Source organism: Carassius auratus, chromosome 31, assembly GCF_003368295.1.
Source record: "Carassius auratus strain Wakin chromosome 31, ASM336829v1, whole genome shotgun sequence".
Classification (NCBI taxonomy): domain Eukaryota; kingdom Metazoa; phylum Chordata; class Actinopteri; order Cypriniformes; family Cyprinidae; genus Carassius; species Carassius auratus.
This window is the reverse complement of record NC_039273.1, coordinates 14,685,036-14,709,122: the sequence shown is the minus strand read 5'-3', so window position 1 is coordinate 14,709,122 and position 24,087 is coordinate 14,685,036. Positions and strand designations below refer to the sequence as shown.

Below are 24,087 nucleotides of genomic sequence, written 5' to 3'. Positions count from 1 at the left end.
TGCCGCTGCTGGCATCACATTACATTTTCATCTAACTACAGGTTACAAAATAGTTTTTGTAGCTATATAGACGGAGCGCTCAGTTTTTCCTGTGGTAAAATGCATTTGGCCAAAATCGCATTTTATAAAAAATGAAATGCTACTGTATGCACAGGCTTTTTAAGTGTTGGCTATGTATTGGCTATGACTAGATGGCAAATGCTAGCCCTCTCTCTCAGGCGATGTCCCACATGTCTCAGTCAGTGAGTCAGTCAGACATCAAATAAATAAAATATGAGCCTTTATAGACAGTGTTTAGTAGTACTTATTCAAACAACAAGATATTTATTTACCCTCCGCAAAACTTTGTTCAGCTCAGCTGGTGTCTACTGTGCGGCTGCTGTGGAACTTCAGTTGATTCTATTAATATAGAGGGGGCGGAGTTATCAGCTTACTGACAGCTTGAGGATCGAATAAGATTTACACAAGCTCGTTTTAAGAACTTTCATTTGCTAAATATTTGTAAAACAGACAGACAGACGTAAAGGGTGACCAATAGCATTGAAAAAAAAAAAAAAAAAACACCACCAAAAAAGGGCACTTCGGAGTGTAAGGGCAAAAAGGGCATGTGCTCTGCACAGGTTGAGCCCTACCTGTGCACGTGCCTGTTACTATGGTGATCATTCTCAACATGTGGTTTCATTTACCCAGAACCAAAAAAACTTTGAGAACACAGAAATGATTGGCTTAGTAACAAAGCATAAGTGAGTGTGTTTTACGTAGCTATTGGAAGAAATGAACGATTATGATAGACTGTGTTAAAGCAAATATTTCGGAATATGATCCAGCATATTTTGTCTGAGATGATTGAGTAACATTGTTAACTTGGCTATCTCTTTATAATTGAACTTTCTGCGTAATAATTCCAATTTGCGTCAACTCACTGACACCTCGTGGTTTTGAGTGGAACTACAGGCATGTGGTTATTTAAATGCTATTGATTTAAAGCAAAGTTACTTGCACAAGACAGAATAACAAAGGGTATTATAGTCCAAAAGAGGGTCATAGATTCGTCTATTTTAGTTACTTTGTAGAACGTATAAAAAAATCATCGATACCTGCTACTCAAAGTCTTTAGAATAATTACAATTACAGAATTAATATGTGTGTTTCAGATTCAAAATTACAAAAATGAACGATGTGGTACTTATTACTTGCTGATCATATTTTATCACTGGAAAACAATATTTTCCATTTCACACGTTATTTTGGATAACAATGTACATTGTTTTTAACTTTAATTAAATTAGCACACACACACACACACACACACACACACACAAGGATGACAAGTTCGCGACCTATCACACACTTGTTCTACTGAGCCCCGTGCGCACGATTTAACAAATCGACTGAACGCAATAGTAATCGTGTGCACGTTTTAGTACATTGAGGGAACGAATTAGTAAATCGTGTGCAGAATTTATTTATTTTTTCTTGCATGTCATGTGTGGGGCTGCACAGAGATGATGTGTAATAATTTAATAATCAGCGTACAAAGGCGTAGGCTACTGTTTAGTTAAAGTCTGCTCATGTATTACTATTTACTTGACTATACCTGTAGTTTTTACACAACAACACGACAGAAATACAAGCCAGAGCATGTTAGAAATAGCATAATATCTTGGACACTAAACATTTCTAACCAGAAATTCCAATATTAATGTACAATATGCATATGTACATTTACGTAGCGCTACACTCCTCTCCGCGTTAATGTGGGATTGCCCTTGTTTACATCCGCTTTCCAGATAATGTCACGCCTTCGAAGAAGTTCTATAGGACAAAAAGACCACCAAATTCATTGAAGTGATCTGATTAGCTATCACAGTAATGAGGCGTGCTGACCAAGGCGGAAGTGATTTTCTATTCGTCAGTGGTAAGGGGCACTCAACAAACAAGATAGGCTGAATCGCTGTCGGGATGGATGCAGGTAAGAAAACCGCAGGAAAACAATTCCTTCGTATTTTATTTCGAGCTGTCATGAAATTGATAAAAAGTTAAATTCTCCCGTCGTCAACCAAGCACGCGCCTGTTATTGGAGAGGCGGTCTCTACAGTTTCGGAATTTGTCCTTAAAGATGCCAGCTGGACATAAAACAGAAGAGTCAGCTGTCAGGTGACGGATGGACACAGTTTTGTCTTCTAGATGTCACTGCACCAAAATGCCACGGCCACCCGGGAAAACTGTTAGGCTTTATCGGCTGTGCTTTAGACTCCAGTCAGCTTCCTACCTTGAGCGTTTGTGGACATCACAGGAGCCTTCCAACTCACGAATAAACCGTTCAGCTGTAAATGCTTTAGGGAGGTTGTAGATGTCGTTTATCAAATTCTGCATACTTGAAAAAGAGAAAAAGGGAGCTGCAATTGGTCCTAAGCATACAACCTCATCTGTAAAGCTTGGTGGAGGTGGTGTCATGGCATGGGCATACATTTTTGTCTCTAGTACAGGACCTATTCATTTTAATGATGACTTAATGTATGAAGGCAGTAGCAGAATGAATTTGGAAGGGTCCAAAATCATCTTGGCTACCGATATTCAAGAAAATGCCACCAAACTCATTAGAAAGCACTTCATATTGGATCAGGACAATGACCCAAAACACCCTGCCAGTTCATTCAAGGACTTTATCAGGGAAAATAAATGTAAAGTCTTAGATTACCCAAATTGATCTCCAGATTTAAATCCAATTGAACATTAATTTTGCCAGCTGAAGAGGAGACTAAAGAGAGAAACAACCTAAAATGAGCAACAGTTGGAATTGGCTGCATTAAGGGCTGGGAAAAGCATTTAAAAATATAAGACCAAGAGTTGGTGTGAGTGATGTTTATGGGTTGCAGACACACTGCTCTGATTGCATGCAAGGGATCTGCAACTAAATATTAGCTTTTAGTCTTTTACATCTGCCTTCAATTCAACTGTTCCAATACATATAGTGGGATGAACTCTAAAAGTGCTGTCCTTTTTATTTGGTAAAACATGTATTTGTCGAAAGACCTAATAATTAAATGTTACATTCTGTAGTTTTGTCATATTTTAATATTTTAATCATATTTGCAAATGTATTGACTCCACAGCAGAGAAAGCAATTTTGTCTTTACTGTGCCATTACTTATGGAGGGCACTGTACACCCTGATATAACTAGTGTAAACAACAACAGTAAAACTAGTTATAAAATCAGGTACCACTTTAAGATAACTTTCAGTTTGTTAATATTAGTTAATGGATTAGGTATCAACAATAAATTATAAACTACTATTAATCTAGGTTATATTTATTTAATGTATATAGTATTAGTCATTATTAATTCATATTTGTTCATAAAGCATAAGCTTATAAATCAAAAAAAAAATGCATAATTAAAAACAAATGAGATACATGCTTGATTTGTTGTGTGTTCATGAAACTATATCTTTAACTGGAAAAAATATATTTTATATTATATATTTTTATATTATATATTTTATATTCATATTTTTTATATAAAATATTTTATAAATAAAAGGTTTGGATAATGATAGATAGATGGCTGAGCCTACTAAAAAAAAAAAAAAACTGAAAAGATGTCCAAAATGATGTCTTTGTTTTTCTTTGATTAAAATTCTTTCTGTTGGTCTGTTAGAATTTGAACTTCCAGTTGGTCATCATTGGCTTTTCTTTCAACAGCTACTCTCACATATGACTCGTTGCGCTTTGGAGAGATCGAAGATTTCCCAGAGACCTCCGAGCCTGTCTGGATTTTGGGAAAGCAGTTCAGCGCTCTAACAGGTAATGAAGTAGGAGACACTGAAGGTTTTGTGTTTAGTTGTTTCATGATGTTCTTTATGTCCTAGAGAAGGAAGAGATTCTGGGAGATGTCACCTCACGCTTGTGGTTCACGTACAGAAGGAACTTTCAGCCAATTGGTGAGAGTCATAGTCCTCAATCCTGATCTTACTGTCCAAGGAATGCATATCTGAATAGTCTGTTTAGTTTTACAGATGGTTTGTTAATGGATGTGGTGTTGCAGGTGGCATTGGTCCCACTTCAGACACTGGTTGGGGCTGCATGCTTCGATGTGGACAGATGATTCTTGGGCAGGCCTTGATCTGCAGGCACTTAGGTAGAGGTAAGACTACCTGTGTTACATGGTTGGTGATTATGGCGTCTGCTGTTCTCTGAGATGGTTGTATTTATTCTTTAGACTGGAGATGGAGTCCAGGTCAGCGGCAGAGAGAAGAATATATCAGTATTCTCAATGCCTTCATTGACAAGAAGGACAGCTATTATTCCATCCATCAAATAGGTACTGCTCCTCATCTACCTGAATATTATAGGAATAGTGTTGAAGTAACTATTTTCAAGGGTAAACTAAAACAACAACAAGATGGCGCCACGTTATGGCTTCCATGGTTTGGAGCTCTTTTGCTGTTTTTGTTTGTTTGTTCTGTGTTTAGTCATTCTTTTACTATCATTTTTACCAGAGACAAACTACTAGATATAAGGCAACACACCAGACAAAATCTTTCAGTTTTTTGATTATTCAGACACTTTGTTGGTTGTTCTGGTCGTGGGGGCAGCGGTCCTGCTCAAACGCATGCTCAAATGGAAACGTAGGAAGCGTGTCAGTGCGCTGGTTAAACTCCGCAAACACGGCTTCCAAACAGTGCTTCCTAGTATCAATCTAGCGAATCTCCGATCCCTTCCTTACAAAACCAATTAACTCCTTCTCCTCACTTGCACAAACAAGGACTTTGCACAATCGGTTGCATTGTGCTTCACTGAAATCTGGCTGAGTGAAGTCCTTCCGGATAACACGCTACATCTGCCTGGCTTCCAGCTGTTCAAAGCGGATCGAATCGCAGAATTAACGGGAAAAACAAAAAGCAGTGGACTAGCGATGTTTCTACTTAAATGAAGGTTGGTGTTCAGATGTAACAACTAAAGAATATGTGCTCTCCTAATTAAGAGGCACTCTTCGTGAACTCTAAACCTTTTTTATTCGGCGTAGGAGTTTTCCTCGTTCATTCTTGTGAATGTTTACATGCGTAAGTGCAGAGCTGCAACAGCTGGCCGAACAAATAACTGAAATGTAGCAACAGTACTCTCTTTTAATTATGCGTGGAACTTTAGTAAAGCAATTTTTTCCATGAACTGCCAAAATACAGACAGCAAGTTAAATGTTCCACCAGAGACCGTAATATACTGTACCACTATTACAGCACAATGAAGGATGCATTTGGGGCTCTCTGATCACTGTTTGGTTCATCTTATACCGACCTACTGACAGAAGCTGAAATCAGCTAAACCTGTAATAAGGACTGTAAAAAGATGGACTAAAGAAGCAGAGTGGGATTTACAAGCCTGCTTCGACGGCACTGACTGGAGTGTTTTTGGAGCTGCTGCCACCAATCTGGACGAGCTCACTGAGACTGTAACAGGTAAAACTCAAACAGGTTTGTCATACCAAATAGGATGCTTACAGAAGTGGGGATACAATCTTTTATAACCAGGCCAGGAACAGACTCACAAAGGAGAGTAAAGTGGCTACAAAAAACTACTGTAAAAAGCTGAAAAACAGTTTTCAGCCAAGGACCCAGTGTCATTATGGACTGGTCTGAGCAACATCACTTAAGTATAAGAGCCCACCCCCACAGTCTGTGGAGAATCAACAACTGGCTGATGATCTTAATGTGTTTTACTGCCGATTTGATTGTGATTTTTTTAAGTACACAAATAAAGGCAAATCTTTGACAATTCTGATTATCTTTTTGATTAATAGGAGTAGTTTCTTCCACTGAAATAAAATATGTTAAGTTTTACACAGTTAAGCTTTGCTACCTTGACAATGCAACCTGTTCATTAAAAGAAAATATAGTCAATCAAACATGAAAAAAAAAAAAAACATTGTTAAGTTCAAATATGTAGTCAAATCTGTGCCGTTAAGTGTTATCACTGCACTGCCATTATGTTATGCAAAACATTTTGTTTTACATGGATATTAAAATGTGAGTGAAGTACATAATAAAAATAATTTGGCATTCAAATACATCACAAATACGGAAACATTTGATTTTGTGAGAGACCCAACTTTGGTTTCTGTTTTGTTTTAGCCTAAACTAATTCGTTTTGGCTTGTTGTTAATATTGCTATCTCTTCTATATTTTTAATTCTTGTTCTTTTCTAAATAACCTAATGTTAATTGAAAGGATTGTTATGGAGTGAGATGAACTAAAATAGCCTAGCTGTGTTTAAAGTGTTTATCTTAATGTTTGTAAACATTTTTCGCTCCGGCATTAGGCCTATTTCTGAATTAAATTATAAAACGCGACTTGTGATATTTTGTTTCTTTCTCTAAAACCTTTTTTTTCTGGGGGGGGGTAAATGTGCGTAGCGTAGGCTTATTTTAACCATGCAGCAAACTTTTTTAAATATATTTATAAATTCCTCAAAATAAATGACTTTTTTAACCGTTTAACTGATTGTTTTAATTGGTCAAAATTCTTAATGGTTAACTGGTTAAAATGGACATCCCTAGTCCCAGTCCAGAACTAAATGTACAAGTACTAAAGTACTGGGAAGATTTTGTGCAAACTATTTAACAGTACCATTTAAAGGGTTGCATTCGCACTGACAGTGTGTACTAGAAAGTGACATAACCCAACGTTATTTGTGCAGCGTTCAACAATGGGAAAAAAAGAAGAACAACTTTAACATGAGGATGGAGGATGCTGTAAACGGAGCTGTGTTTTTGTTGTGTTGCGCAGTTTTTTTTCAACAATGGACATGGAATGTTGACGTGTACGTAAAACGATTAAAAGAATGGAAAGGAGGACTAAGAATCTCCAACGACAACTGGCAGTGCTACATTTGCTGTAAATTCCTGCACTTCAGCGTCCGTCCATCTATCGCTGTTCATCATACTTGTGAAATAAGTTGACACAATGTTTTAGGGGTGTCCCCTACGAAGGACTTTCATAGTCGAATCGGAATTGTCGAATCTTGCTGATATTCGAATCATATGTTTGGGGGCAAAATACATTGAGTCAAGTCAGACATTCACCAGCCATAATTACTGATGTTAACACACAGGGAAAAATGTTTAACAAATGCCTCACAAAGACAAGCGGGTAAATAATGTTTTTATGTTTTGATTAAAATATAGTTAACACTAAACGTCAGCGAAACACAATTTTTTACATTCACTAGTTCACGCTTACATATAATTAGCTGAGGTATGGTATGCGTATTTGGCGTGCTGTCCGGGGAAGGGCTCCGAGCTCGGGAATTGCCCGAAGCTAGAGTACCCCCCCTTCCCCGTATATTGTAAAGTGAACTTGAAGTGAGGAGATGGGGTGGAGGAGGGATGCTGATAAACCGTCAATGGATAGAGGTAAGTCAGCGATATTTATACTGTGGGATTGATTACTTGATTGTGGTCCACCTGTGATGATTAGGCTAAGTATCTGACGCGCTCCTCCCGAATCTTCATAGATAATTACATTTCACTAGTTCACGCTTACATATAATTAGCTGAGGTATGGTATGCGTATTTGGCGTGCTGTCCGGGGAAGGGCTCCGAGCTCGGGAATTGCCCGAAGCTAGAGTACCCCCCAAAAAGGCAAATGTACAGGAGGACAGCCGCCAGTTTAAAGAATGCCCCCCAAAAAGCAGAGTACTGGCGGGGGCTGATTTGGTTTCTGAGAAGTTATCTCGTTGGCAGGCTGGAAGGGCCTACGTACTCCGGAGGGAGCGACTTGGGCGTTGAGAGAGTAGGCCCTACCAGCTGCAGCTAGTGAACTACGTGGTTGTTGGCGCCCGGTCGGTAGGGCTCGGGCCGATGCTCAACTGGAGTTTTTTGGCGTTGGATCGGTGAGCCCTGCCGGCCGATGAGGAGGAGCGGCGTGGTTGTGGTGCCCGACCGGGAGGACCCGAGTTGCCTCGACCGGAATAGGTCACGGTGTCGGCGTACGGGCCCTACTGGCTGATAGCCCCTGCTATTCAGTGGGTGAAGGGCCTAACGCTGACCGAGAGGGCCCATGAAGCCTCCGACAGGAGATTGAGACTCAGGATGACGGACGTCTGGGTCCTCTCGGTTAGGCAGATAAAAAGCTTTTGGGCCAGCCGACAAGGAGGACTCTGGCAACATCCGAAGGGAGATCCCGACTCACGGCATCGGCTGGATGAGATTCACTTGCGGCTGGCAAGCATAGGCCCGTCCGGGAGACTCTCGCCAGACGTCTGAAGGGAGCGCACGCGACAGACGGGTAAGCCTCGGCGGACGGGGAGGGTTGGAAAGGAAAACCCGACTGGGAGGACTCTCGCAGCATCCGATGGGGCCTCAAACTCAGAACATCGAACGGGTAAGCCTCGCCAGACGGGGTTAAAAGATGTGAGAGTAGCTTTTTTTCTTTTTTTTTTTTTTTGCAGGATTTGGCGAGAGGACGAGACTCGTGGCGTCGGACGGTTAAGCCTCGCCTACCGTCAAATGGAAAGGTAAGTTGTGTGGCCGAGAGACTGTTGCCGACGTTCGAAGGGAGCACACGCATCGAACGGGTAAGCCTCGCCGACCGTAGGGTGGAAACGTAAAGCAAGTCTGACCAGGAGGCTCTCGCCAGCGTCCGAAGGGAGCACACACATCGAACGGGTAAGCCTCGCTGACCATAGAAAAGGAAAAGGTAAGGTTGTCTAACCGGGAGGCTCTCGCCGGCGTCCGAAGGGAGCACGCGCATCGAACGGGTAAGCCTCTCCGGATGGCGGACAGAAAAGGTAACGATAGGTGGCCAGGAGGCTCTTGCCAGCGTCCGGCGGGGACAAACTGGGTGAGCCTCGCAGGCCGTAGGTTGGAAAAGGTAAGTTTGCGTGGTCGTTAGGCTGTCGTCTGCGTTTAAGGGAGTTTGCTACTCCTGGCAAGAGACGGTTTAGCCTTGGTGACCATAGGAAGGAAGGAGAGTTTATTGTGTGTTAGGTACTTGCAGCATTTAAGCAGCTTGCTTGTAGGTTAGTAACCTGAAACACACAGTAGGGTCGTGGTTGGCTGGCCAGGAGGCTGTCGCCGGCGTCCGATGGGAGCACTCACATCGGACGGGTAAGCCTCGCTGGCCAAGGGTGGAAAAGGTCAGGTTGTCTAGCCAGGAGGCTCGGACCGACGTCCGATAGGAGCTTAGCTCCAGGAATCGAACGGGTAAACCTCTCTGGCTGAAGGACGGAAAAGGTTGTCCGGCCGGGAGGCTCTTACCTTCGTCCGACAGGAGCTTAGCTCCCGGATAGAACGGTTAAGCCTCGCTGGCCAAAGGACGGAAAAGGTAAGGTTGTCTAGCCGGGAAGCTCTCGCCTACGTTCAATGGGAGCCTTGACTCCATGCGTTGGGTGGGTAAACTTCTCCGTACGAAAGACAGAAATGGAAAAGCAGGTAGCCGGGGGCTTTCACCTACGTCCGAAGGGAGTGTGAGCTCCTGGCAACGAACGGGTAAGCCTTGCTGGCCGCAGAATGGAAAAGGTGAGGTTGTCTGGCCAGGAGGCTCTCGTCAGCATCCGATGGGAGCTCAAGCTCTTGGCATCGAAGAGAGAAGCCTTGCCGGCCATAGGATTGAAAAAGGTAAGGTTATCTGGTCGGGAGGCTATGGCCAGCATCCGGTGTCTTTTTATTTATCATTTATTTATTTATTTTCTATATTTATTTTTATTTTTGTTTATTATATTTATTAAAATTGCGACACCAGATGGGTAGTCTCTCCAGCCATCGGAGGGAAAATTGAGATTGTTTTATCTGCGAAGAGCTCGTTAGTGTTCGGCGAAAGCGTAACTTGCGGTATTGGATGGGTACATCTTGCCATCGAAGGGAAAATTTGTTTGGGCTGCAATGTACTCATTGGTGTTCGATAGGTAAATGTCGTTTTTTTTTTTTTTTTTTTTTTTTTTTTTGGTTAATCGGCCTATTTTAATCGGGTAAGCTTCGCTGGTGGTCGGATGCAAAGTCCAAGATTGATTAAGTGGGAAAGCATCTGGCAGGATTGTAATACTTGCGATGTCAAACGAGTAAGCTTTGCTGATAGTTGAATGGAGAAGGCAAAGGTTGGTTCAACCGGGAGCCCTCTTGCAGGGCCTGGCAGGCCTGTAGTAGTTCGATACTAAAGATTTATTTGTCTACGAGGGTAGACGCTGTGAGGCTTACTTGAATAATTGTTTAGCAAATCCAATGAGCTGCTTCCGATAATGAGTCCGAAAAAATCTTGGTGCAGTCATAGTATCCGAAATTAAGAGTGCAAAAATAAATTGGATTTCCTGTGCCAGTGTACCCCAAATAGGTGCCATGTATCGGCAATGTGGTCATTGTCAGCACGTGAGATCGATGGTACATATCGACGATGTAATCGTGCATGGGTGGAGTAAGAGAAAGATTCTTTATACTTTCTGAGCTTACTATTTACCATTTTGACCATGCAGGTGCACGAAAAGAGCCTATGGAATCACCAATAATCAAAAATATATATACTTTCGGACGTACTGATACACTGGTATTAAGTATAAGTACTATATTTAAATACTGCTAGGTCATGTAGTCGGCACTACGGTCATCTTGCTTGTCCAGTGAATTTTTTTTTTTTTTTTTTTTTTTTTAACCTACGGGCTCACATCATCCTTTGAGAGCACGGGCGAGCGGGAAATGCAGTGCTGAGATGGGATAACGGAGCAGTTTGATAGCCGATTTAAGGTAGGCCGCCTAATGATTATTATAAAAACGTTGGTTGGAAAATGGGCCTAATATCGTCTTGGCTATTGTCGATACATGATGCTATCACCGCAAGCTCGGATGCATTGCATGCCTTTAGGCAGAGGTGATGTGTGGTATTTATTTATTTTTTTTTATTTATTTATTTATTTATTTATTTTTATATATATATTTAGGTGTAGGGAAGGCTCCTGCGGGAGCGGACGCTGCTACAGCAGTGGGGCTGCTACGGCAGTGTGGAGGTATAGGAAAGGCTCCTGCGGGAGCAGACACTGCGTGGCAGTGAGGAGGTGTAGGAAAGGCTCCTGCGGGAGCAGACACTGCGCGGCAGTGAGGAGGTATAGGAAAGGCTCCTGCGGGAGCAGATACTGCGCGGCAGTGAGGAGGTGTAGGAAGGCTCCTGCGGGGGCAGACACTGCGCGGCAGTGAGGAGGTATAGGAAAGGCTCCTGCGGGGGCAGACACTGCTGCGGCAGTGGGGAGAACGGGAAAGGCTCCTGCGGGAGCAGATACTGTTGCGGCAGTGGGGAGATATGGGAAAGGCTCCTGCGGGAGCAGACACTGCAGCGGCAGTGGGGAGATACAGGAAAGGCTCCTGCGGGAGCAGACACTGCAGCGGCGGTGGGGAGATACAGGAAAGGCTCCTGCGGGAGCAGACACTGCAGCGGCGGTGGGGAGATGCAGGAAAGGCTCCTGCGGGAGCAGACACTGCAGTGGCGGTGGGGAGGTACAGGAAAGGCTCCTGCGGGAGCAGACACTGCAGCGGCGGTGGGGAGATACAGGAAAGGCTCCTGCGGGAGCAGACACTGCAGCGGCGGTGGGGAGGTACAGGAAAGGCTTCTGCGGGAGCAGACACTGCTGCGGCAGTGAGGAGGTACATAAAAGGCTACTTGCTTCGGCTGCTGTAGATGTTGGCTGTGGGAAGAGTAAAAAGTGTTAGTAATATTTGATGGGGCAAGCTAAAAATGGATGGGTAGCCTACTGTGTTACCAGCTTAGCAATTTGTTGCCTGATTTGACAATTCCTCAGGCCTTGTCCACCTTATTATGTTCCTGTTGGAAAAGCATCTTTCCTCTCATTTGGCCTCCGGGCTCTTTAGACGGACTCCCGAGCGGATACGTTTGGAACGCTGTTTTCACGTTGTATTATGGACTGTGGAAACAGAGGCTTTTGGAAACGATTGAGCATGTTTAGTCTTTTTAAGGCGTTGTACCGAAAGACATGATTATAGCAGTAACGTTAACCCCTTACCAGACACCCCCCATTTTTGGCATGGAGGCAGAAATTATATACCCAAAATAAAGATGTTTCTGTTCATGATTCTTTCTGACTAGATCCATGATCAACATTTGTCCATGAGCTAACACTTTGACGTTTACCGTTCAGGAATAGGAATAGTTTTCCTGACATGATGGAAAATTAATCACTGGAATTATGTTTTATCGAAATATTGGTCAAATATAAAAGCCAAAGTCTTTGGACTTCAATTGATGCGCGGTTTATCCAGATCAAGTAAGAGAGTGATGTTTAACGTGCTGTAAAAATGAAACGTAGACTGGGGGCGTTGGCGATGCTTGCAGCAAATGGGTTAACAGCAGTTATGTGCTATTCGCTTCCAAGTGGTTTCTAAAGAGATTTACTTTCCGGTTTTTTTTTTTTTTTTTTTTTTTTCGTATTACGGTCCTTAAAAGGCGATGGTAATTTTACTCACACTTGCTATCCTGCATCTAAACACGAGGGCAGATGCGTTTTAGATTAATTTTGAGTGATCACGCCAGTGAATGGTAAAATAGGTCCCTAAATGATTTGGTCCTACCAGGAGACTTGCATGGAAATTAAAATTTTAAAATTAAATTAAGCATTTAGCAGGCGCTTTTATACAGAGACTTAAGTTTTTTTTTTTTTTTTTTTTTTTTGAACTTATGTCTGTATCATTTCGGCGAGGTTTAAACGTGCGCGGTAAGGCGAATGTAACAATAATAGTAAATAATAATAAGAATGCATTTTATTTGTAGAAACGAACGCCAAAAGCAATACAACAATTCATTAAAGACAGACAGTCTTGAATAAATGTGACTTGTGACCCAACATAGGTGCATATCTGACGTGCAGAAGAAGTACATTCCATAGCTTAGGGGCTTCATATGAAAAGGCTCTTTGCCCCATGGTCTTTAGCTCACGTTATGGCTGGTGAAGTGAAAGAGTTAGTAGAGCGAAGAGAGCGTGATGGAATATAAGGACTGATGAGTTCACAAAGATGCTCAGGTGCAGTCCCATGAAGTGCCTAGTATGTTAAGATAGAAATTTTAAAATCAATTCTCACGTTTACGGGAAGCCCGTGTAATTGTGAAAGAACCGGTAATGTGTTCGCGAGGAGAAGTACAAGCGTGCGGCAGAATACTGAAGCTTGCTCAACGATTTAGCTGGAAGGCCTGAGAACAAGGCATTACGATAATCTAACCTAATGCCTTTGGCTTCGTGGTTAAAAGTGGCATCATCATCCGACGGAACGGTGGATCTGTAGCCCAAATCTATGCGGGATCCACACCCCGGATCAGCGGGTGGCGGTAATGCACCTTTACGTTGGTTTGCCGAAACCGCCATAAAACGCTACTAGAAGACAGAACTACGTCAAGACGTAGTTTAACAAAACTTTAGCCGCAAAACTGCTTTTAGATGCAACACTTTGAATGCGAACTGCCGTAAAAATCCAATGAAGAAAAAGAAGAACCTGTTTTTTTTTTTTTTTTTAGCGTCTTCGCCTGGAAATGTATTAGTCTGCGCCGCTAGAGGAAGCGGCCTCACACTGCCACTCGGCCGGAACGCCGTGGTGAAAGGCTGAGCCGTGGTTGGATTCTTTCTGCTGCAATCCAGCGCTCTACGAGAGCTCGGTCTCGGGCGGCACGATCGTCTATCGAGCAAGACGAGCTCGGAGTTGCACGGTCTATTGGCCACGATGTGTGGCTTGGCGAGGATAGCAGCTGTCGCGATGACGCTTAATGCTGCTCAACGGCCGTGTTTGGCTGGGTAGAAATGATCTCGGGTCCGGCAAAAGCAACGGGTCTTATAAATCCCCTGTTTAGCGCTCTTCGTTGGTACGAAAATTGGGTCTGTGATAAGGTGACTGACGAAGCGAACCAGCATGCTGATAAACCGTCAATGGATAGAGGTAAGTCAGCGATATTTATACTGTGGGATTGATTACTTGATTGTGGTCCACCTGTGATGATTAGGCTAAGTATCTGACGCGCTCCTCCCGAATCTTCATAGATAATTACATATAGTGCTCTCATTATAAAGTATTCCTGTGTTCATCTGTAATGGTCTAGTTCAGCTCAGTTACCAAATCAGACATCAGAAGACAACAATGGACAGTCAGGACTGTTCCCTCTGCCCAACTTCCAGAGTGAGGAAGGGGCTAAGAAAATTGCGCTGTACCCCTCACACCCAGCACACTCTCTCCTTGAACTGTTGCCCTCTGGCCAGAGCTACAGAGCCCTGAGTACCAAAATAGCCAGACACAAGGCCATATCCCACCTGAACAAAACACAACACACCTCAGGACTGTACATCTGTAAATAACTTATCAAAACTTTCATCTGTAAATCACACATGCACATTCACAGTTCTGTCTACTGGCATTTTTATTTTTCTATATATTTTATTAATATATTGCTATTTTTGCACACCTTGTGTGTGTGTGTGTAAACACACTTGGCAGTAAAGCTCTTTCTGATTCGGATTCTAAATTACTGTATTGACATTACTTATTGTTTTCCTCAGCTCAAATGGGTGTTGGTGAGGGCAAGTCTATAGGCCAGTGGTATGGTCCAAATACAGTTGCACAGGTACTCAAGTAAGTTGGCCAGTAAAAATGAAATATTTATATATATTTATTATTTATTAAATAAGGATCCTTTTGTTTTGTGAGTTTTAGTAACATTATAACTGGGAAATGTTATTTAAGCTTAGTAATCCTGAAATAAATTACTTTTGCTTTATTGTCTTTGCATAAAATCAATTACATTTTGTGCCCATCTAGAAAACTGGCAGTTTTTGACTCCTGGAGCCGACTGGCAGTTCATGTAGCTATGGATAATACTGTGGTCATAGAGGAAATCAGTAAGCTCTCTTTTATAGTGTCTCTTAAGTATGCCTAGATGGAATCTGCAGACATTAGTGTTTGCTTCTTCCGCACTAATTTAGAGGGGAATTTGTGGAATTTTGGGAATGGATTTGAGATGACCATACTTTACTCTTGTTAGAGTAAAAACATAATACAATTAGCCAGTATATTTAAAGGGCAATATTGCAGAAATGAAAAAGTTAATTTTAAAATGTTTATTTAGCTTCTGAAAAATCCTTTTTATAGAACAGCTCAAAGATCGTTGTCCCATAGATATAATTATCAGTGGCATCTACTCAAAGAGTTATTTTCAATTGGAACAAAACAATAATTTGCTAATAATTTTTAAACACTGAAATCATGCCAGTTCTGTTTTTGCAAAGTCAGATATACAGTAGATAATGTTATAGTAGTGCATCTTGACATTGCTTTTTTCAAAAGACCAAGGTGAGATGTACTTAATCCCTCAAATATTCGATTACACATTATTGTGTCTGTGTACTCTCACAGAAAGATGGCAACTGTGACTTAACTATGCAAAACCTGCTGTAGCTCAATTACAGTTGCACTTGTAAACATTCATTGTCAACTGGGCAAAAAGTGCCTAAAGCTATTATAAATTGAGACAATAAATGGGGGGGGGGCAGTTTTGGAGGCTGAATAGTTTTTATTTTCTTTCAAAGCTGAGAGAGAAAATGACTGTTTTTTTCTTTGCTGTCTGTAGAGAGGTTGTGTATGCCGTGGCTGGACTTCGACAGGGGTGCATGTGCGGTTTCTGAAGAGCCTCTGGAAATGAATGGTGATCTGGAGGGGGCTTGTGCTCTGGTAGAAGAGGAGACGGCTCTGTGGAAACCCCTTGTTCTGCTGATTCCACTAAGACTTGGCCTCAGTGACATCAACGAAGCTTATATTGAACCACTCAAGGTAAATCTATAACATTATCTGTGACATTATGAATAGATAAAACATTCTACTGTTAAGTTCAGTAAGCCTTCATCTGTTAATTGCTTTAATAACCATCTATTCAAGTTTGCGGATTGTTGGACTTTATCCTCATGTCTTATCCACAGCAATGCTTCATGATGCCTCAGTCTTTGGGAGTAATAGGTGGGAAGCCGAACAGTGCTCACTACTTCATTGGCTTTGTAGGTAAGCAGAGTTCTTCAAGCTAAACCTAGAAAAGTCCGATTTCAATTGGCGAATCACAACCCAAAATGGTTTACCTGTCTCTTCTTAGATGACATACATATTTCAGATGGCAAAGTAAAACAAAAAATTGTGTGCCCAATCAATATCTATGGTATTTTGTCACAAATTTGTCAGTTTACTTGGTAGAAGCTAATTAAATTAGGTTTATTTAAACCACTGCTGTAATACTGTAGTAGTAGTTAGATGGTTTATCTCTGGTTTAGTACAGATTATATAAATGCTAAATGTTATATGGTAGTGTATTGTGTTTTAAACGGCTTTATTATCTTTTCTCATTGATGCAACCTGCAGGTGATGAGCTCATTTATCTAGACCCCCATACCACTCAGCCGGCTGTGGACCCAAATGAAGATGGACAGTTCCCAGACGACTCCTACCACTGCCAGCACCCTCCCTGCCGAATGCACATCTGTGAGCTTGACCCCTCCATTGCCGCTGTAAGTAGAGCTTAACTCTTGAAACTCTGAGTTTTTAAGATAAACACACACACACATACTTTGAATCCTGTATTTGTAAGTGTATTACTCCTGTCTTGTGTAGAAGACACAAATTATTAATTTCAGTATCATTTATAGCTGCCCAGTATAACTCTAGGATAACATTTAACATTATGACCAAAATTTATTTTTCAGTTTAAATGGTCTCAGAAGATGATGTACTTTACACATAATTGTCAGTAATAAATGCAATTCCAGATTTCTTGATTTTTAAGTGAACTTAAATAAAACATTCACGTGACCAGAGCTGTTTAATTACCCTAAAAGATGATGTATGTGTCAAAAATTACAGTACCATTATAAAAATTAGATTAGGATAAAAAAGAATGCATTCAGTTGATCAAATGTGACAGTTTATTTATATTGTAACGGAAATAATCTAATTCACATAAATTGTGTTCCTTTGTACTTACTGATTATCAAAGAATCCATACAAATGTATCATGGTATCCACAAAAATATTAAGCAGCACAACTGTGATGATTAAAAAGATATGTTTCTTGAGTACCAAATCATCATGAGGTTAAAAATCATTTCTGAAGGAGCTGAGGACTAGAGTAATGGCTGCAGAAAACACTTTAAAATACATTAAATACAATTATATTATTTTAAAATTTAATGCTATTTCTGTTTTATATCAAATAAATGATTCCTTCATGAGCAGAAGAGACAACTTCTTTCAAAAATGTTTTTTTTTTTTTAAATCATACCGACCCCAAACCTTTGAACGGTAGTGCATGTGCATAGAGTATGCAATTATGCAATTATAAAGATCACTCTGGATCATCTAGTAAATCATGATCAAAATACATGTAAAAAACTGATTCACGTGATATAGCTATACATTTTATAGTATTATTACATAAAGAAAAATATGTATTTATTCTTGGATTATCATCCCATTTTCCCCACACTTGTCTGATCAAAAGTGTAAAATGTGTTCTCACTTGTCTAGGAAAATTTTGGATTGAATTGTTCAAAAGAATTGTTAAAAAAAGAAAAACTAATTTCCTTGGAGTAACAGTATCAATTATGCCAAATGTTGTCCATCAGGGCTTCTTCTGTCAAACAGAGGATGATTTTGATGACTGGTGTGCACAAATTCGTAAGGTACTTAAGCCATAAATTGCTTTTAAATTTTTATAGCTTCTGTTCGTATTTGTACCTCTAGTTAACTCTTTTGTTTTCCCCTTGTACAGGTTTCAAACTGTAGAGGTCTTCCTATGTTTGAATTGGTAGACAGTCAGCCATCTCATCTAATAAGCGCAGATGTACTTAATCTCACTCCAGGTAATCTCTTATACTGCTTTTTTTTTTTTTTATAGATTCCGAATTCAAAAAGAGCTCGTAAAGAGTTCTATAAATACACACCGTTATTCATTACATTTTTCCTCAACAGACTTCTCGGATTCAGACAGGCTCGCACGCTTCTTTGATTCCGAGGATGAAGAATTTGAAATCCTGTCTTTGTGAAGAACATTTGCATTTGCCAGACTTTCACAATTCCGTGGTAGAGCCTCTGCAGAGGAAAGAGAAGAATACCGTTGACGTTCAAAGCCACTGTGGCATAGTCACCTGCGTCAAACACACCGCTTTCTTCTTAACCAGTTATGCTGACTGCTCTGTGTCACCCTGAGTGAGCCGAAGTCAGGTGTCATGGTCACAGGCACTCATCAGTCAGGATCATCAGTACGTACTTACTTAATTGCATTTATGTGCATCCATATTGAGTCTTAACACTACAGATTATTTTTTAAGTGATATGGTGCCTTTTTACCCCCTTAACTTAAAACGCGGGTTTGCCATAACGCATTTTATGGTTTTGGTCAGGAGACATGCTAATCAGATTTGATTTAGCATTTACTCTTAACCAATGAAAGTCAGTGAAATTTTGGACCTGTATGAAATTGTAAATGACAATGAAGGTTACCATTACCACCAAGATTGGGTGCGATGGGCTGTGTAATTATACAAGAATGATTTTGTCTTGATGTTTCAAATCTCTGTACACACATTTATTTTGAGTATTTATTTATCAAATGATTAAAAAAATTAAAATACAATTATGAATTTTCTGTTCAACATATTGTGACAGAAAAAGTGAAAAACGAAAAGCTCTCAGAACCGGTGTTCCATTCACCTCCACAGCTCTCCAACTGGCTGATTCTCGGCTAAACTGATAATGTCTTCACTCAAAAGCTTAATATCTTTGTGCACCTCCTCTATGGTCCTTGCAGCATCAATTACCTAGAGAAAGAAAGCCAAAAGATAGAGATTAAACTAATTTGAAGATAGTTGCATACTGTAAACTTACAAAATAAAATAACTCACCTTCCAATTGACTGAGGAATCTTGCATGAGCTCTTCAAATCTTTGCTGAACTTTGCGCTGGAAAGCGCTTGTCTCGTACCGTTCAATTCCATATTCTCCACGGGTTGCTGCCATACTGGGATTGAGCTGCAAAAACATCACCAGGTCTGGTTTTGGAAGCCCCACATCTGGATTCATGCACCACTCCAGAGTGAATCCCTGAACATTTACATAGAAAACAACTTAATGAATTTCTGAATGAAATTAATCTGAATTTCCGATTAATATTAAGTTCAAAATAACAGCATTTAGTACAAAATAATATTTATTTGTTCATTTATAATATTAACAATAATCTTTATGATCTTTTATAAATGAATACCATATTTTTTTCCCTGTATTGGAGTAACTGTAACACTCACAGGTTTGGCACTAGTGAAGGCCACTCCTGAAAACGCATAACGGTCCACCACTAGATTGATCCCTTGTTCCAACTTCTGTTTGATCAGAGGCCTGAAGAAAGAAAACAGACTGATTGGTTGATCAACTTAAAGAGGTCATATGACTCGATTTCAAGTTTTCCTTTCTCTTTGTAGGGTTACAAGCTCTTGGTGCGTAAAGTCAAATACTAAAGTCTCAAATCCAAAGAGATATTCTTTATAAAAGTTAAGACTTGCCACTCCCTCCTAAAACGGCTCGTTTAAACACACTCCCCACGTCTACATCACTGTGTGGGAAGATTTGCATACCGCCCACATGTTCATGCAAAGAAAGAAGGTGTAACTTTTATTCTTGCTGTAGTATTGTTGTTGTTAGGCCGCGATGTTGTGGAGATGCTGCGTGTTTCATTGTGAAAGCAAAACTATGTTTGGCTATGTTTGGCCAAAAGAGGAAGATATGTGCTTCGTCATGCCTAGAGCTGATCCTTGCTCGTCGCTGAGAAGATGCATCAACTTCCTGCTGTGGATCGCCGGATTGGCTTTCACTTTGGACAAAGCAGAGTTCAGCCCAGGGTCGTCACATGTGGTTTGCTATAAGCTCCTTCATTAGGTGCGTTTACATGGACACCTTTTTTAATTCCATCGGATTGAATTCATTCTGATTGACGAATCCGAACATAGTGTTTAAATGAACGCTAAATAAAGTGTTCAGGTTGATATGCACGTTTACATGTCACAGACTTCTGATCGGATTTACTCTTTGGAAATGCACACACTGCATGAATAAAATAGGTGTGAAAGTGTCCCTTCCAGCACCCAAAACTAGTCATCTTTTGATGAGAGTCTTAAATAAGGATGGGTGAAACGTGGTTCTGTTCCACTTCACATACGCTGAGCGAAAGGGGAGTTTTATAATGACAGGACACATATTTATGACACTTTAGTCACCAGGAACAGGAAGAACAGCTCGTTCCGAGCGTCATTCGTCATTACACTATGGCTACGTCACTGCACATACGCAGTACTTTCCTGTTTCGGTTTTTAATCCGTTCAAGTGTTTACATGTCCTCTCGCTCCCATTAAAAAGGGATTATCCACCCCTTACAATCCGATCAAAATTTTAGTCGGATCTGGCCAATTCAATCTGATTGACGTGTTTACATGTGACTTTTTTTATTCTGATTGTGCTTCTAGTCCTGTTACGATCGGATTAGTAGTGTCCATGTTCTCAAGCTGGCCTCTGCTCTCTCTAGCTGGCAGTGTGTGATGCTGTGTTTCGTTGTGAAAGCGTAATTACTTTGTTTGGCATTCCAAAAGAGGACATGACTAGAAATCATTGGTTAAGTTTTATTTACAACACTTTTCCAGAACAGTTCAACCCAAATATTCAGATATGTGCAGCGCATTTTATGGAGGAGTGTTTCTTGGGAGAGCAGCCTACAATGCCTGCTGTTCTGACTTACAGACTGGTAGTACGTTTTTTATATTTAAAGATTTTGCCACTAATGATTCAAACGCGAGTTTTGAGCAGTGTAGAGTAGCGCTTGTTGTTTTCATTTCTCCAATCACAAATGCAGACGTGGTTTTATGTTTACACTGCACGATACACAACACATAAAAAGACAGTCATTATAATCAGTAATTATGTCCCCACTGGATGCAAGAAATGGTTCGTTTATTATGCGTTTGAATGTTTTTGTCTCGTCGCTCCGGTCGGAACACAGCATCACACTATGGTGAGGGGCATACAATTTCAGTCACACACTTGAGGTTTTTGGCCAATCACAACGCACCAGATAGCTGGCCAATCATAGCACACATCGCTTTACAGACCAGTGAGTTTTGTAAAAATCAACAGGTTTCAGAAAGACGGGGCATAGAGGAGAAACAATAGTGTACATTGGAGAAAATGTTTTTTTTTTTTTTACCTTTAACTTAACGTACACTAAACCAAATCATGTTCTTTTTAACAACATCATATGACCCTTTAATGAAAAATATATCGAGCCATTCCCATTCATGCACTACTGAATTAATGTGAAATTAACTCTTTGAGTGATAACTTACACCATTTCCCATCGGTTCGCAGAAAACAGCAGGTGAACAGTATGATCCTCCAGATTACTTTTCTTCTCCAGGTACGAACTGATCAGCTGACCAATTTTAGTGGCTCTGTCTGTTTAACAACAATAAAAAAGGCCTCAATACAAAAAAATAAAAATAATACAGTCATGGATTAAGGCCATGTCTCAAAACCAAGTGAGCTGCCAAATCACAGGCTTCCTGATATCATGAAAATCCAGGCAAATTATGTCTCGTATTATTTTCTATTTAGCCTTTCATGTTGACTAGTTAGACACGGCTCACTCTTACGTTTTTGATTTTGAGATTCTTCACTATCATTTGAATATTTCAGATAACATATCAGAGTATGTCCAGGTAAGGGCTTCACAGAATGGTTTACATGGGATAGGTAAAAAGAAGGGGAAACATTTGACCTGGAAATCTCATCATTTCTGCCGCTTGTCCGCTCTGCTGTAGCGCCTGCACAAGTCTTTGACATTGCGTTGTTTTCCCGGCTCTGTCTACTCCCTCAAGAACAATTAAAGCTCCTCTTCTGTAAGACATGGCTCTTAAAAACGCGGTTTTAAAAAGGAAGAACAACAGGGAGCAAGTGTTGACAATGGTTAGCAAATCGTTCACATTCGTTATCTCTCTACGCGGTACTTTTCTTTCAAAAAAATAAAACATCCGGGAATTCGTATCGTCCTCTGCTGTTGCCAAGTCCACGGATTTTCCGCAGAATTGGGCTACTTTAATACTGTTGTGACTCCAATAACGTGATATTGATCCCCAGGTTTGCGAATTTTAGTAGGGGAACCCCGCCAAAAAAGGTGCATTTTACCCTAGGGAACACGATTTTTAACTGTGGATCCCCTAAAAACGCGTTTGCGCGGTATTTCTTGTGAAAATCCGGCAACCCTGAGTCCCGCGATTTCAAGAAGGGTCTGCCTGCAGACGAGAATTACCCAGGGGGGCAGGGTTCAGGCAGGGTTTCATATTTTTTGAAGCACTCCTGGGCGCCGCCATTGGCTAGCAGACCCCCACCTGCTGTTAGCATTCCATTGACTCCCATTCATTTTGGCGTCACTTTGACAGCGAATAACTTTGCATCTGATGCGTTTAAAGACTCCATTTGTCCATTAATTATTTCTAAAGAAACACGAAACTGTATACAAGGCTCCGTTACCTTGTATCTTACGTTATGGTCCCGTAGAAGCAGTTTTTGTAAAAACTAGGCTAATGATTACGTCATAACCAGCGACTCTCTGTCGCAAAGTAGAGAAATTACCGAAAAAAAAGAGACTTAGGTCTCTGCAGAGCAAAAGTGGGCGTTTATCACCATGTGGGTGGTTTAAAACTGCTGGGTGTTTCTGAATCATGCAATCTAAATGATCCCCCTTACTCAACCCCACCCCTAAACCTAACGTCACTATTACATCAACCAATCAGGTATCATGGTGTAAAAACACCTTGATCTTGTAACTCCCATTACTTTCTTGCAGAGACCTATACTTGAAAAAAAAAAGAAAAAAAAAGTAGAGAAATTACCGTATAGACAGAAGGAGAAGCTCGCAGACAATCTTTTACTGTCTATGAGGCAATCGGTTGGACGTGGAGGCATAAAGTCAAGGGAATTAATTAATTAGAATACTTCAACCATCCCGATACCCTGATATTTTATGAAATTATAACTTCGGCAAAAATAATAAAAAAGAGGAACAGGTGTAGGTGCATTAACTCATTGCATCACTAACTCAACGGTCCACTACAGTTTCCTTCAGCGACTGAAATATCTGCACAAAAGATACTTCGATCAGCTGCTAGAAGATCTCGCCGTTGGAGAAGACTGTTGATTTTATACTCAAAAAATGTAAGTATTACTAGGCTACTTAAAAATTAAGATTAGCCCGCAATGAATTACATCTTTTGCCCACCCCAACACTTACACGCAATAATAACGATAAAAGCCAACCAATAATTATATTACTTTTTTTCTTAAAATGACATTTTAGTAAAAGAAGCTAAATCATTTTTTTGTTGTGACATAGCTATACATGAATATACACTAGTTAAACAAATGCAGTTGATGTGAATACATCCATTTTCAGTCAAGCAATTAATACATGAATAAAATATTTAGGTTTTATTTACTGACAACAACAAGAAACATGACTAAATTATTAAAAGAATGTATAAAAGATAGCACCACAATAAATACATACAAGTCAACAACAGATTAAACAAATCTTTATTTAAACGTTTTGTTCTAACAATCATGTATCTACCATGATGATGGCTGTCTGAATCACACAACCATGAAGCAAGATCAGGGGTACACATGTGTGGGACAATTTGGCTGCTGCTGCTGTGTGCTCCAAACATTCACGTGCCTCCTCTCAATGAGCACAACTATGTGTAAAACATTTTACAACATCTGGCTCAGATGAGACAGTAAGGGCAGGTGCAGTGATGGAGCGTCTCATCCATGTCGCTGGACCATTTCCAGGATGCTGCAGTGGACTTCTCCATCCTCACAGTCTGCAGACATTCAGATTAGGGCTGCACGATTAATCGCATACGATTGTCATGCATGTCTTGTAAGTAAAGCCCGTTCTGTGATTGTCTGTAAATCTCCTTCACCTGCTTTCAAATGGAGTGGCACTTAATAGACAGAGCCATAGTTCACTGACA

At 40.6% G+C, this 24,087-nt stretch overlaps 2 protein-coding genes across 3 annotated transcripts; one reads left to right on the top strand and one right to left on the bottom strand.

Moving 5' to 3' along the window:
- The first annotated feature begins 1,891 nt into the window (after positions 1 to 1,891).
- Positions 1,892 to 18,645, top strand: LOC113050632 (cysteine protease ATG4B). Of its 2 annotated transcripts, none has more exons than XM_026213828.1 (13): positions 1,892 to 1,972; positions 3,707 to 3,808; positions 3,874 to 3,945; positions 4,050 to 4,142; positions 4,224 to 4,325; positions 14,534 to 14,606; positions 14,793 to 14,872; positions 15,601 to 15,800; positions 15,947 to 16,025; positions 16,377 to 16,522; positions 17,636 to 17,692; positions 17,782 to 17,872; positions 17,982 to 18,645. In XM_026213828.1, exons 1-13 carry the CDS (start codon positions 1,963 to 1,965, stop codon positions 18,053 to 18,055), a joined length of 1,179 nt encoding a protein of 392 aa, XP_026069613.1. In that variant the 5' UTR covers positions 1,892 to 1,962; the 3' UTR covers positions 18,056 to 18,645. The 2 variants fall into 2 exon arrangements, with proteins under 2 accessions (XP_026069613.1, XP_026069612.1); XM_026213827.1 differs by having other exon boundaries at positions 4,050 to 4,148.
- LOC113050634 (thymidylate kinase-like) lies at positions 18,576 to 22,377 on the bottom strand. Its single transcript, XM_026213829.1, has 5 exons — positions 21,831 to 22,377; positions 21,400 to 21,508; positions 19,315 to 19,405; positions 18,914 to 19,111; positions 18,576 to 18,829 (listed from the first exon to the last, which is right to left on the bottom strand). Exons 1-5 carry the CDS (start codon positions 22,081 to 22,083, stop codon positions 18,719 to 18,721), a joined length of 762 nt encoding a protein of 253 aa, XP_026069614.1. The 5' UTR covers positions 22,084 to 22,377; the 3' UTR covers positions 18,576 to 18,718.
- Positions 22,378 to 24,087: the final 1,710 nt, after the last annotated feature.